Genomic DNA, 14758 nt, shown 5'->3' with positions numbered 1-14758 from the left:
AGCCACTTAATTAATTCTGTGTTAAAACATTTTTTTTTTTTTAATTTCTTGGCGCTGCCTACAGTAATGAAATGAGAGCAGGATCTTATCTGGACTGTGCTGAAGACACTGCTTGTGTTTCTTTTTCCAGGCGACGCGCTTTCTCTGCATTCCCATTCGCCCCGAGTCTCAGCCTGCCCTTGCCGGTGTCACCCTGCTCACGTTTGTTAGCTCACAATCTCCATGCTTTGCTTAATGTATGCAGATTGCAATTACTGCCGCCCCTTAATTACATGGGCAAGCGAACGATATTGATCCTAACAAACTTGACTGATTAGCACTCGCGCTGAAAAGACACGAACCTGAAACACACTCTACATAAATACGAGGACTGTCTGCCTGCCTGCCTGCCTGCCTGCCTGCCTGTCTGTCTGTCTGCCTGTCTGTCTGTCTGTCTGTCTGTCTGTCTGTCTGTCTGCCTGCCTGCCTGTCTGTCTGCCTGTCTGCCTGTCTGTCTGTCTGTCTGTCTGTCTGTCTGTCTGTCTATCTATCTATCTATCTATCTATCTATCTATATACATACGAGCATAAGATTATTATCAGAACCCTTTTAATCCAGGAGAGTCACACTGGTTCAATGCAATGTATTTTACTAGACGTTCCACATAATGTTCCCTCACTGCAAAACCAATTTTAAAAAATCTGAACACAACTCAGTGCAAATGGATTTCAAACGCATGTCGATTTTAATGTAATGTTTGGGAATATACTTTATGCAAAAATCGTTGTCCTGGAGTTTGAAGATCTGCAGCCAGGCTGTATCTAATCGAACCTGTGCTCTACAGTGCAATGCTTGACACTGTGTGGATTCCGTATGGTGACACACATATACAGTGACCGGGGTCTAACCTTTGTGTTTTAGATTTCAAAGGGGTTGAAACACGCCCCATTGGGGATCTGTGCCACACATCCACGGTATCTTCAAGCCCTTCCTCATCACTGAAAGACATTTCACACCTGAGAGAAACAGACAGACACCGATATTAACAAGCATGCTTTATGACTGATGGGGACACCTTAGGCTATACAATCATTTTAATGTATAAATCCTTACAAGAAAACACACTGCTGTATTTCTGCAGTGAGCATTTTATATATTATATACAGTGTGCAAAACTATTAGAGCACCCCATTGCTTCTGTATCAGAGCACCCCATTGCTTCTGTATCAGAGCACCCCATTGCTTCTGTATCAGAGCACCCCATTGCTTCTGTATCAGAGCACCCCATTGCTTCTGTATCAGAGCACCCCATTGCTTCTGTATCAGAGCACCCCATTGCTTCTGTATCAGAGCACCCCATTGCTTCTGCGTCAGATTACCCCATTGCTTCTGCGTCAGAGCACCCCATTGCTTCTGTATCAGAGCACCCCATTGCTTCTGTGTCAGAGCACCCCATTGCTTCTGTATCAGAGCACCCCGTTGCTTCTGTGGTTTTGATTTGTTGTGCCTATGAAATCAAACCACTGGAACTGAAAATCTTGGAAAATTGTCAAAAAGGCAAATCAATGATTGTCTAATTTAATCGATGACTTTAATAGCTCACACGTGCAATTAATTTAAAACAGTAAAGAGAAAAGGAACACAGAGCCACACGTGCCGAAACGCAGGAGACTTTTTAGAAGTTGTTTAAGATGCCTGATTAAAGCACAAAGCGGTCTGACATTTTCACACACGAGTGCCTGTTGTTTCTGTATCACTGATTACTGAGCGGAAATTGAAATGTAATATTTTGGAAGTAATTTAATGTCACCTTAAGGAGAAAAAAAGTGCTACAATAATAGTTTTGCAAAATTAACAGATTTATCTTTGCACAAATAAATAAATAAGCAGGCGTTGATTGAAGACTGCGAGGTTAAAGGAAATGCTGGGGTTTGTATTTCCTTACAGAAGCTTCTCCGTTGTGTGTGTTTTTTTCACAGAAATGCACAAACAGACAAACAAGAGACAGTAAGGAGCTGGCATTTCTTAACAGCTCTGTTTACAGGGCTTATCAGAAAGGGCTTGATCAGCGCGTTGCGAGGAAGATCGATCCGGAAAGGGACACTTCAGACACGCTTCCATCAACCCAAAGTGCTGTCTCAGCTCGGCTGTGATCTCCTGTCACCTCCGCTTCCCTCGAAGCAGGTGCAGCCCCCCCCCCCCCCCCAAATCGCACTTCAAATCAGCCGACGATTAGATAATACAGCAAACAGTCCTGTTGGCACGAGCCGGATTAGCAGCGCAAATATGCCTAATGCATTCGATAATGCATTTCCTCGCTACCGCAGGCACAGTGTTAGAAAGTCTTGCTAATTAGCAGGCTCCCATTGGGGAATTTTAATGTCAGCATTACATGCATAATCATAATAATAATAATAATAATAATAATAATAATAATAATAATAATAATAATAATAATAATAATAATAATAATCCATCCCCTCTTCAGAATCCACGTTTTGATATTTTTAGTGTTCTGAAATGAAATGGAGATTTAGCCAATTCCTTCTCTCCCTCCCTCCCTAAGGCCTGTATTTTTCAGCTATACGGCTCTTAGGCACAGTTTCAAGCCATTTAAAATGAGTAATCCCTTCAAGTTTGTTTTATGAAGCGTCCTCCTTAACGTTGAATATGATGCACTTGTCCGATCAATGCTTATAACGGTGCCGGGTATTATTCTGTCGTAACCGTTCTTCTAAGCGCTCCACGGGAGGGGGCGGGAGGGGGTCGGCAGGGTCTATCAATAGTGATCGGACTTACACCACCCGCGATAGCGATTTGCCCTTTAAAATACCCAACATTTTAATTCATTTTGAGGTATTGAAATACTTAACGGCAATTGTGTTTTTTAAAGAATGCGCATTGATTAATTACGTATGCCTTGATCAGTTTCCGAGTTTTAAACACAACAGAGTAGATAGATTTAAGAAAGACAGATGGCTATACAGTAGCGCTTGGTTCAGCGTTGAAGAAGGCGTGAAGAACGTTGAGCTCCAGAGGGTTCCAAATATTTCAAATCGAACCAAAGGGTCCCCACGCGGTCCAACCATTAAACCGACGTCATAATAATCATACGCGCAACCTCGGATTTCTGGGGTTCGAAAAGAAGCATTTTTTTTATTATTATTAACGCTCATGAAATAGAAAGCAATTATTTCCCGCAATTTTTTTTCAAGCATTTTTCACCAAGTTGACCAACACAAGTCAAAAATGCATTTTTCTCTTCCTATGATGGTGTAGATTGGTGGGATTCAATGCAATCTTATGCAATGGACTTCAAAAACATGTATTATAAAAGCTCGAGACCCTGCTGCACAGTTATTGAGAATCCAGCGTCCTGTAAGCATACATTACGCTCCAATGGGAGCCATTCGCATAGTGGTTGACATTATCAAGATGTTGTGTGTTTTCTGACTCGGTTTGAAGCTATGGTTTTCAATGTGTTTCTAATTTAGTCTTTTCAGCCGGCAATCTGTTTGTAATGGATCGTGGTTTGCTTGTATCTTGTAGATTAAAGAGGCAGTGTGTTCTGCACAGGGATTATTGGCTCCACTCACCAGCTGGTAGTCTGTGCCACAGGTGGAGCCAACTTTGGCTAATTTGACAAGCTAACGAATTCCGAAAGGAATGGAGTCTTCTAATAAGCTCGGGGCCCGACATTAAGGACGGAACGCACAGTGCTGGCGAGAAAAGGAGGCGTCTGTCTGGCTGCTGATGTCTGTATAGGTCGGTAAAAGTGTCTATGAGAAAACAACAACTAGAAGAACAGCCCTGGTTATTGATGCATATGCTCTCCACTGGCTGAGTAACGTGGTTGAAATCTGCGGTGTTTTTAATCGTTAGTGAAACAGGAATCACAGTCATTTTGCCAGTGCCAGCTGGTTAATATATTCTATTGAATCTGCTTCTAGAAATCCAGCTAACGTCTGCTTTGAGATTGACAAAGGTTAACTATTCTTAACCATAAGCAGAAACATACAGATAATAATAATAATAATAATAATAATAATAATAATAATAATAATAATAATAATAATAATAATAATAATAATAATAAAAATAATAATCCGAGTGCACATGCGCTATTTTGGTGGCATTTAAAGAAGGACTTTTTTTTCACTGTGAGCTTGTTTGTTAGCTTCACTGTCGCTGCAGCCCCCCTGTCTGCATTACACACCCATTCAAACGAGCGATGCCATTTTAAACCTTGTTCAAGTATCGCTGCAGCCTGTACCGAGAATGGATGTATCTAGCTGTTGCTTGTGCTGCATCTATCGATGTTCTAGTGGATTCATGAGCTGTGCAAATGAACGCAGACTCATTGACTTGGGAGGGGAGGGGAGGGGGTGGTCGGTGACCGGGTTGGTCTTGTCCTGGGGCGATCAAAGGTCAGGGGGTCAGGGGTGAACTCGAGAGCAACAGAATGCATTAGCCGGACATGTGCGCTGGGCGACCCTTGTAGACAGACGAGAATTGCATTAGCGGTTCAGAGCCTCATATTATCCATAGTCTTTTTGTCAATATGTATAGCCCAAAAAACTCATGAAGCCAAAATTACCCCCCCCCCCCGAAAAAAAATACTAAGTAACACAACGGAATTGTTTTTCTCAGTGCTTCATACCGAGCAGGGCCATTACTGGGGCTGACCCCGCCGTACAGCCGATATAATTAATACATGCATTTGAATGCTGCTGCTGCATAATGATATACTGTACAGATAACAGGATTACATTACAGCGTTACATTATACATTATACGTTTACAATGCTTAACTAGATCCGAAACAACAGGCAGGCGCGTGTTTCTATCGACTCTGTGTAACCCCGGCTGGGTTTCCTATTATCTGATATGCTGGGGTTATATATATATATATATATATATATATATATATATATATATATATATATATATATATATATATATTCTGTTTGAATTATTTGAAATATATAGGATTCACGATTTGATTACAAAAGCAACATTAAAAAATTGAAATAAGCGACACAGAATAGAAAGTTTTAAAACAGAACATCAAACAAGAAATCTTTACTTTTTTTTTCTTTTAAGGGCTTCTTGCAACAGTGGACCATGAAATTAAAAAGCGGTTCAGTCCACCACGATCACTCTGCAACGTCATTTCAAGCGTAAAACGTGAAGCCTATCCTGTTTGAAACGTGCCCCTTTACCCTGTCCAATATTTAAAAACTATCCTTCTTATTGATGAATCGCTTCACACAGCGTTTCGTGTATTTATAGTGAAACGCAGATCTTGATACGCGATTCCCAAAGTCAGTACACCGGAATCCATAATGCGTTTGGCTTGTTCTAGCTGGTCCTTGTAGCTTTGGACAGTTTTTGGGGTTTTGTTTTCGGCGCATATCTCAGTAAATGATAAAGCCCGTAGGAATCAGTTCTGTAATATAGCGTGCGCATCAACAAAGGGACTGTTTGATTAGGAAAAACAAGTTTGATGTAAACACAGTGATCCCTTAATGAAATATCACCTGAGCACGTGTTTCTCGTGACATCAATCACACACAGCGCAATACTTATCAGAGAACTTTATTTGCACAGGTAATTACGTACACAAGAACAAAAAAAAAAACCCGTATGATCCTTTGATAGTCTTCACCGCAGAGGTAGTCGTTTTTACTTGTTTTTTTGTTTATATCCAGAAAACCTTGTGCACGCGTCCGCCCCCCAGAACATCCTGTCCAACAGTCCCGACATCCCTCCTTTATCCCTGGGAGGCATTCTGGAGTTTTGTCGGTCGTACACATTTTGCAAAACTAACCGTGCACGATTAGAAAACAAAAACATGAAATACAGTCCGATACATTACAACAACAACAACAACATAATAATAATAATAATAATAATAATAATAATAATAATAATAATAATAATAATAATAATAATAACATAGAAATGGTTCTTTATGAACAGCTTCAAGCATTTTAAATTAAATACATTACACATTAAGTAAATCAAAGGATGATCTTTATGTACAATAAAATTAAAGAAAATTAAATATCTTACGCTTTCTTTATCCAAACTTTTTTTTTCTTTTTTTAATGAAATGCCCGCATCGTTCTGTACGATTGTAAAGTGTAACGCAGCAGCGTTCGAGCAAACACGCTGGCAGAACCTAAACACACTGCAGGGATCACATTTTGTAAAGATAGTGCAGATAGCTATGGATATCATATCATACACCTGTTAAAGATATGCAACAAATCTTAAGGCTCTGAAAGGAAACACACACGCACACACACACACACACACACACACACACACACACACACACACACACACACACAAAATAAGGTACTTTCTTTTGAGTTAAAACTAATTATAATATTTCATTATTTTTATTTTTCAAAGTCACCGTTTAATTACATTTTTGGTTTTTCGGGTCAGTTTTTCTGTTTATTAACAGGTAACATAGCTGAATAATAATAATAATAATAATAATAATAATAATAATAATAATAATAATAATAATAATAATAATAAACGCATACTTCACACAGTTATGTTCACATCCGTGTTTTTTTTTAAGTGAACGTAAAAGAATATTCTAAATTTAAAAAAAAACAATTTTTAAAATCTTTTACACATAAGATTTAAATATTAAACAGTGTGTTCTTCTGGTGTATTTAGCAGAGATAAGAAAGATGGCTTATGTATCATTAAACCGCTGTACGGTGCTGGATAGCCGATCTCTTTCGACGCATTCTTGTTTTGTATATATATATATATATATATATATATATATATATATATATATATATATATATATATATATATATATATATATATATTAGACAGTGACCTTTGAAGACAGAAATGGCAGCGCGAGTGACAGGGGTGGAATTTACACGCTCGTGCAGGGGAATGCATGGTACCCTACACGCTGCAAACGTTTAAAAGGGGACTAAATGCGACCGACATGCAAAAGAGCTCGCCCGGCGGAATTAAAAAGCGGTTTCGGGTCCCTAAATCACAGCGTGTGATCCGGGCTTGTAAGAAAACAGATTGTACACGCGCTCCATAAAAATAAAGAGTGTTAGTGTAAATCATGACGAACACAATTCAAATAAAACGCAGCCTCGTTGTTGTATCATTATGCGAGTCTGACTTTATTTGATGAGAAATGCAATACTGTCCTTTCAATTGTTTTGTGGCGCATTTCATTTCTTTCATATTACAGTTTTATGCTTTCAAAATAACATTATTCACGCTCGATTCTCCAACGTGTGACTGTATGTATAGGTCTATTTAAAATAACAAAAAAACACAAGGAAATGTAACTCTGTAAATTAAATCAGTGTTGAATTTGTTCTCGGGGTTGATTTGGGATATTTGGTTGTAAAGCTGAAGCCAGAGCATCAGATAGCATCCTTTCTGTATTCCGATTAACCAACAGAAACTCTGTACACGTTAGAAAGCTTTTACGGTTTTTAAAAATATAATTCAGCTGATAGGTCTGTACCGACTGCTTCCAAGTTATCTTGCGTTGTGCATCGGGGACTTTTGCAACTGCTACCAAAACAAGATGGGATTTTAAAATGTACTTTTGCACCACGATCAGAATCGCTTTATACAGCAGCAGCTTGCCCCGTTACTTTGCAGAAACCAAACATACTGCGAAAGCATTGCAATCTGCACAAGAACAGCGAAGACCTCTTTAATACAGTGTTGAGGTCCGGCATTTGATTTATACGACAGAGGCCACGAAGGAGTGGAGATTATCGGCTTGCAAAATCATGCCACAAAAATAAGATAAGGCTACTTATTTATTTATGTATTAATTTAATATGAAAGAAAAATCACAACTTGATTGTCACATAATTAGTAACTTCTCGCGTTGATTATCCCGAATGCTTTTTTTTATATTTATAAACACATTCGGTGCAAATGAGAGTTAAAATAAAGATCAATTTCTTCTTCTTCCACGCATTGGACGGGGCTGAAGGTTAATCACCTTCATTGTAATGTTTAAAAGGTTACTCGAGTTTGATCCTTTGTTTTAACTGCAACAGGGATAACGCTTTATATGAATCGCACACTTTCCAAACAGACTAGTTAACATCGCGTACAGCTGCGTGCGTGCGCCGCAGCCCTTCAGAATGACTTTGAAAACTGACCCGAATAAGAATCGCGGCAGTATGGTTACACAATGTCAGGAATATACACACGCGCGCATGTATTGCAACACCCCGTGGCTTGGGTGGTTTTGATTCGCTGTGCGTATGAAATCATACCACTGGAACTGGAGATCTTGCTAAATTGGCAAAATAAGCAAATTAGCGATTGTCTAATTTAATTGGTGATTTTAACAGACCACACACGCGATTGATTTAAAACAGCAAGAGAAAAGGAACACGGAGCCACACGTGGTGAAACGCAGGAGGCTTTGAAGTTGTTTAAGGTGCCTGATTAAAGCACAAAGCGGTGTCACATTTTCACACACGAGTGCCTGTTGTTTCTGTGTCACCGATTACTGAGCAGAAATCCTCACCTCAGAGGTTTTCATGCAGGGAGTATAGGAAGGTTATAAATGACACATCTGGAGTTTATTCCGATACATTGGCACACTGCTGTGTGTTGTATGAACAAGGTGTGGAGACGTGGACTGTCTATCTCGCCTTCAGCTGTGCTTACAAAAAAAACGGCTTTACAAAAATAAATCATATATTAGTAACATGAGGCTATCAGGGGGTCCTGATCCGAACCAGCGCGGCTGTATTGAGACCATTGGATGGGCTTGGAACCCGGCGCAGCCAATCAGAGTGCTCAGAGTGCCCAGGTCTGTTTTGTAACACCGTGCACGCACCCAGGCTCCTCTGCGTGACGTCACAGTAATCTGTCAGCGTGCCAGCTAATAAAAAGTCAATGCATTTTTTTTTTCACTGCAGTTAAGAAAGCAAGGATCTGGGTGCTGATGCGCTTACACTGCAATGCCCAACACACGCCCGGAAAATCACTAAAGAAACTAGTAGCTCAGGCGAACTCGAATTAACATCCAGCGACCCGGTTTGTAATGCACCCCCCTCCCATACGTGCTGCACTTACTGTACACTCCAAAATAAATACATAAATAGAAGCATTAGAATGCAACCAGGGATTCCAAATTGGAAGGATCTAATCGAATCCCCATTGATTCGAATTAGAACTGGTTTTAGTTTATGTTTATATTGGGATAGCCACCCATAGAATCACCCCGGGTATTTGAATTGGCTACTCCGTGGCAAAGACTGCCTGCCATGGCACAAGCCATTGGCGCGCTGTGGCTGGTACCACGACACCTTTAAAACTCGGAGAACACGTTTTCTGGGGGTTGAAAAAGACCTAAAAAAAAGGATATATGTAAACACGGTCCCATTGCAGCTGTAGCTCAGCAACCTATAAGTCATTCGTTGCAAAGAAGGGTCGGAACTCACAAAGGGAGCGGTGTAGGAGCTGTGACTTCGGGTCTGGAGCTGGGAGGCGGCGGAGAAGGTGTCCGGGAGGCGCTGTTGTCAGATTTATCCGAGGGGGAGTCCTCCTGGCCGCTGGAGGAAGGGGAGGAGGAGGAGGAGGATGAAGAGGAGAGGGCTGACCCGCACATCAAGCCCTCTTTCTCTCGCTTCTTCTGCTTCATGCGTCGGTTCTGGAACCAGATTTTGACCTGGGTCTCGTTCAGCTGCAGCGCGGTAGCGATCTCCACCCGCCGGGCGCGCGTCAGGTACTTGTTGAAGTGGAACTCTTTCTCGAGCTCGGTCAGTTGCTTGGTGGTGAAGTTGGTCCTCGCGGCGCCCGGGGTGAGGACACCGCATCCGTTGCCGTGGCTACCGCTGTTGTTGTTGTTGATGTTCGTGAGGTCGTCTCCCGGGTAGTCGCTGCTGCACGTTACCGCCGGCCTTACTGAGAAAGAGAGAGATAGAGAGAAAGAGAGAGAAAGAAAGAGAGAGAAAGAGAGAACGCATATTAAAGTTATGAAATTGGAGAGAAACTTTTACGCGACTATCCCAAGTTCAATTAACGCCCAGTCTCTCTGTCCCTTTCTCGACATATAGAGGTAGCCTTTTATTCCTGAGAGAGAGAGAGAGAGAGAGAGAGAGAGAGAGAGAGAGAGAGAGAGAGAGAGAGAGAGAGAAACTTTGTCATGCCCGTGTCCTTACAGACTTCAATGTGAGTAAATCTACGAGGTCACTTGAGTTTTCTTATGTGTGAATGCTATACGATACTTGGGGGGCCCCAGCATTACTTAAACTGTCGATGACCTCAGCGTATGATTAGTAAAGTGGAAAGCGGGCGCGCATTAATCATTTTCAGAATCGCGAGTTCACCAGCGGGCTAATGCATGCTTAATCGCTGCATGCGCGTGTTTCTTTGCCGTTTCATTGGGCGGCACTAGGATTCTAGAATGTTCTTGCATCACATTAAGGCACCGAATCCAGTTCGACGTGTGTTAAAAACGGGTTGTTTTCATCTTACATTTTTTATCCAGCTTTGTCTAAAAAGCAGTTCTAGAACTGATGCGAAATCATTTTTGAACATGTGACGTACTGTATGCTGGTTCCCCATCACGTCATCTATATATTCAAGTTTAATGATTAGTGGCGAGACCGTTTTAAATAAACGTGATCTGGCGATCCCATTACCATAGACATCCCCTTTCTAAGCGCCACTCAGAAACCCTTATTTGAGCATCTGTAATGTAAATGATTGAAGCGCAGGTATTTGAGACTGGTCCGGCTTGCTCGCGCTTTATCTTGCTGTGATAAGGTAGCGGGGTTAACAACGACATTAAGCGATCGATACAGTATATTTCAGCAATCACGGCTCATACACCCCATAATTCAACTGCTGTCGAGCTGTGTGAGCAATGGCATCGAGCAGCACGGATGGTAAAAGCGTTTCTCACTGTAGCCTGTAGCAAAGACATGTATGTAAGTGCAGCCAGTGGTCATGCACATCAGGTTACCTTGCCTTGGATAAAGGCTTATTTTTGTATAGCCAAAATGTCAATAACATACTGAAATATCGATTGTTCATTGACAATCTCCAGATGGAAGATAGACAGGCAGGCAGACATGCGCACGCGCTCACACACACACACACACACACACACACACACACACACACACACACACACACACACACACACACACACACACGTCTCTGTCATTTGCAATCGAATGAAAAGTGAATTTGGTAAGAAAGCGAGGGTGCGGCTTGCCCAGCTTGGTTTTATAAATACAGGCGCATTCATGGTGCACTGTAATTAGTTCAGTGGTAAAACCGACGCTGCTTTTACAGTCTCCCTACTAGCCTAACCGACATGAAGAGTTTATTTAGTGACTCCATATTGCGATAACAGTATCATTCTTTAAAGACTTGTCAAACTGATGTACTGTCGCTCCTGCAAAGCGTAAAGGCCTAACACTTGCTTTGAGCAATAATAATAATAATAATAATAATAATAATAATAATAATAATAATAATAATAATAATAATAATAACGTGTTATATGTTTTTTTAAATTGTAACTCGTTAAAATTCAATTCAATTCCTTTTTAAAAGTAACTTCCCCCAGCAATGTATATTGGGAACTATCATACTAAACATAGAACCCAAACAGAAAATAATGTAACCGAAAACATAGGATGTAATTATCTAACTTATTCTTATTTTCCCAATAATAATAATAATAATAATAATAATAATAATAATAATAATAATAATAATAATAATAATAATAATAATAACAACAACTAGGATTAAAATAGGCCTATAATAATACACGTTAACTATTTCCAGTCTGCAGTGCACTGAGTATAAGTCACTGAATTCTATTATAAAACATATATGGTTGAAAGAAAAAGTTTTTAGCACAAGTCCAAACTTTTTTTTTGGTTCCGTGTATGACGGTGCGAGAAGCCCGTGTCTCTGAAGCGGACAGCCTGCTGGACTCACCTGTGCGGGGCGGGTTTCTCTTCACTCTCATCCACTCAAAAGTTTTGCTCCCGCCGCCGTAACTTCTGTGCGGTTGAGGAGACTCCCTCCCGTCTCCGGGGGACTGGCCGGGGGAGCGGCTGTGGGCCAGGGGCAGACTCGTCCCGTCGTGCGCGCAAGCCTGATACTGCCGCTGGTCCAGCGCTCCTAACCCGGACTGATACCCAGAAAAACTCGCCGGCTGCGCACAACTCGAGCCGTAGCCCGCGGCGGTAAAGTCCATCTCATGGCTACTGGAATACGGGTGGTGGAGGTAGGTCGGAGGAGAAACGTACTCCTGCTGATGAGTGAAGGCGGCCCGGGCAGGTGTCCCCAGGCTGAAGGAGAGACTCCCGGCCGGGACGCTACTACAGGACGGCGTGGGGTGAACGTTAGGCTGTTGCGCGGCGGAGGTGGGGTTCAGAGCGGGGTAAGGTGATTGGTGCAAATTGAAATCCTTGGAAACCGAATATCGCCCTTCTCCGGCGCAGCTCATTTTAGCGAACCCGGATCCGTGCTGTAAGTGTTGAAATCTAGACTCACTTGCGAGGTAGCTGCCTGCAATGTGATCACTGCACTCCAACCCGCGGATTAACTCTGGGCATGAATTCATTATTATTATTATTATTATTATTATTATTATTATTATTATTATTATTATTATTATTATTATTATTATTATTATTATTATATATTTTAATCTTCTCTGCCCTCCCGCATTGATTTTCTTCCTCTGTGGCCAGAAACCTGACCTAGCCCCTAGCTTGTGTCCCGTCTATAAACACAGCGTATCGGACACTTCACTCAGTGACCACGGGGAGAGGAGAGAGAGAGCGAGAGAGGGAGAGAGAGAGAGGAAAGGGAGAGAGGAACACGCCAAAGAAATTCGATCCATTATCGAGTGAGTTGCTTTTTGGCCAGTGGCCAGCCCTACACCCCCCCCCCCTCACACTACCACCACCTCCTCAGTGGAAGGGATATTTTGATGAGCTAATGAAAGATATTTGTAACTTCCAGTCTAGCAATGAGGCTTGCAGAAGGATTCCCTCCCACCTCCCACCCCTCCCAAAAAAAAAACAACAACGCGGCCTGCACTCCACACAGCATTGCCCCGCCGTTACAGGACATCCACGCAGGACGTGTTGTTCATTCATGATCATACAGCGCTGTGAAGTAACTGGCATGCTATTAATCAAAGGTAAGTGGATTTAACTTTGTAACGTGAAGCTGACTCTGTTAACTTCGGCGTATTTAACCAGCGTGATAAAGACAAGCGTCTCCGCAGATAAGTGTAAGACTAGTCAATTTAGTAGAAGTTTGAACGCATGCCTGTATGCCTATATATCCTCTTCAGTCACTGTGTGTTTAATTATACCATGTTAAGTTTCCTAGCTATGTATCTATTTTATAATGCATAGATGATTTTTCATATGGCAGGGCAACTTCTGAAACTCCACACAGTCCACACACAATCTTTGAACATTTCTAAAAATGTAATTTAAAAATCGAGACCGAAGAGGATATTTGTGTCAGAATACGAACTACAGTAGGCATTTTTATTTATTTATTATTATTTTATTTTATTGAAAGAATAAGGAAATCCTACCTCTAATGAAATCCGGTCCATGGGAAGATTGTACAGCATTACATCAAAATATAAAACTCCTGTAACCTACTGTAATGCCTAATCAGTTAATAAACACAGAAGGATGTTTCTAATAGCCAATAATAATAATAATAATAATAATAATAATAATAATAATAATAATAATTGTCCTTGGGAGTGAATAGTAAAGTTTAGTTTAGTTTTTTTTGTAAGAGGCCTCTTTTTTTGTAAAATGGGCTACAAGAAATTAAAAAGGGGTCCTTATCTATCTATCTATCTATCTATCTATCTATCTATCTATCTATCTATCTCTCTATCTATCTGTCTATCTATCTATCTATCTATCTATCTATCTATCTATCTATCTATCTATCTATCTATCTATCTATATCCCGATACAAACTTACAGAAGTGTGTCATTCTAATATTGAACACTTAAGCACGATGCTGTGTTTTACACGCTATTTTAAGATTATACAATTAGAGTTAATTGCTTTTCAAACGTTCTCTACAGCGTTAATATTTCTCTTTGATTTGTTTTTATTTTAATAAATTCACTTCTGATTTCATTATATAGGCTAATAGAATACTTTTAATGTTGTGTTTAATTTCTGAAAATGAATGAATCAATCAATCAAGTCTGCCTGGGTTCAGCAATGCTGTCTGAAAAGGATCACATACGGCACTTCCATACACACGAGTGAAATACATCCATCACTGATATAACGCTGCATTTCATCACATTCCTGGAGTATAGTTTACAGTATACGTTCGGTTTGGAGCATATTGCAAGCAATACGACTCAAATTAGAAGATTTTAATTACATCTTTACTGTTTTGTTTTCAGGAGAATGAAACTTTTCGTTCTGTTACTCGTTCATCATGATGGTAGTTTTGAAATACACCTGGCATCGGTAAGCCTAATATATATATATATATATATATATATATATATATATATATATATATATATATATCCATTCCAAGATGAATCTCTTTCGATGTAACTCTGACAAATGATACATTTGAACTCATTTTATTAAATGATTGTATGTGTTTTGAATAACATAAATATCTTGAAATCAGCTTCTGTTGGGTGTGTTTGTTTTTCCCAGACAGAGAGAGACATCCCTCACGCTGACAGCACTCCGTGT

The 14758-nt window shown here is 40.5% G+C and overlaps 1 protein-coding gene and 1 long non-coding RNA gene across 3 annotated transcripts in view; one reads left to right on the top strand and one right to left on the bottom strand.

Moving 5' to 3' along the window:
* Window positions 1–412: 412 nt before the first annotated feature.
* On the bottom strand, window positions 413–12611 carry LOC117967052 (homeobox protein Hox-A1a-like). Its single transcript, XM_059011586.1, has 3 exons — window positions 11981–12611; window positions 9463–9925; window positions 413–996 (listed from the first exon to the last, which is right to left on the bottom strand). Exons 1-3 carry the CDS (start codon window positions 12609–12611, stop codon window positions 819–821), a joined length of 1272 nt encoding a protein of 423 aa, XP_058867569.1. The 3' UTR covers window positions 413–818.
* Window positions 3585–14758, top strand: part of LOC117400887 (uncharacterized) — a 16629-nt gene continuing 5455 nt past the window's right edge. Inside the window, exons 1-5 of one of the 2 annotated variants that reach the window (XR_009311437.1) lie at window positions 3585–3745; window positions 12742–12899; window positions 13016–13196; window positions 14452–14518; window positions 14720–14758. The exon at window positions 14720–14758 is cut by the window's right edge and continues 205 nt beyond it. This is a non-coding gene — a long non-coding RNA (uncharacterized LOC117400887). Of the gene's footprint in view, window positions 3746–12741; window positions 12900–13015; window positions 13197–14451; window positions 14519–14719 lie in introns of those variants that run through there. The other variant, XR_004661839.2, reaches the window with a different exon arrangement.

This window comes from Acipenser ruthenus, chromosome 42, assembly GCF_902713425.1.
Source record: "Acipenser ruthenus chromosome 42, fAciRut3.2 maternal haplotype, whole genome shotgun sequence".
Classification (NCBI taxonomy): Eukaryota; Metazoa; Chordata; class Actinopteri; order Acipenseriformes; family Acipenseridae; genus Acipenser; species Acipenser ruthenus.
Note: the sequence above shows the minus strand (reverse complement) of the source record. Positions and strands in the feature narration are given on the sequence as shown.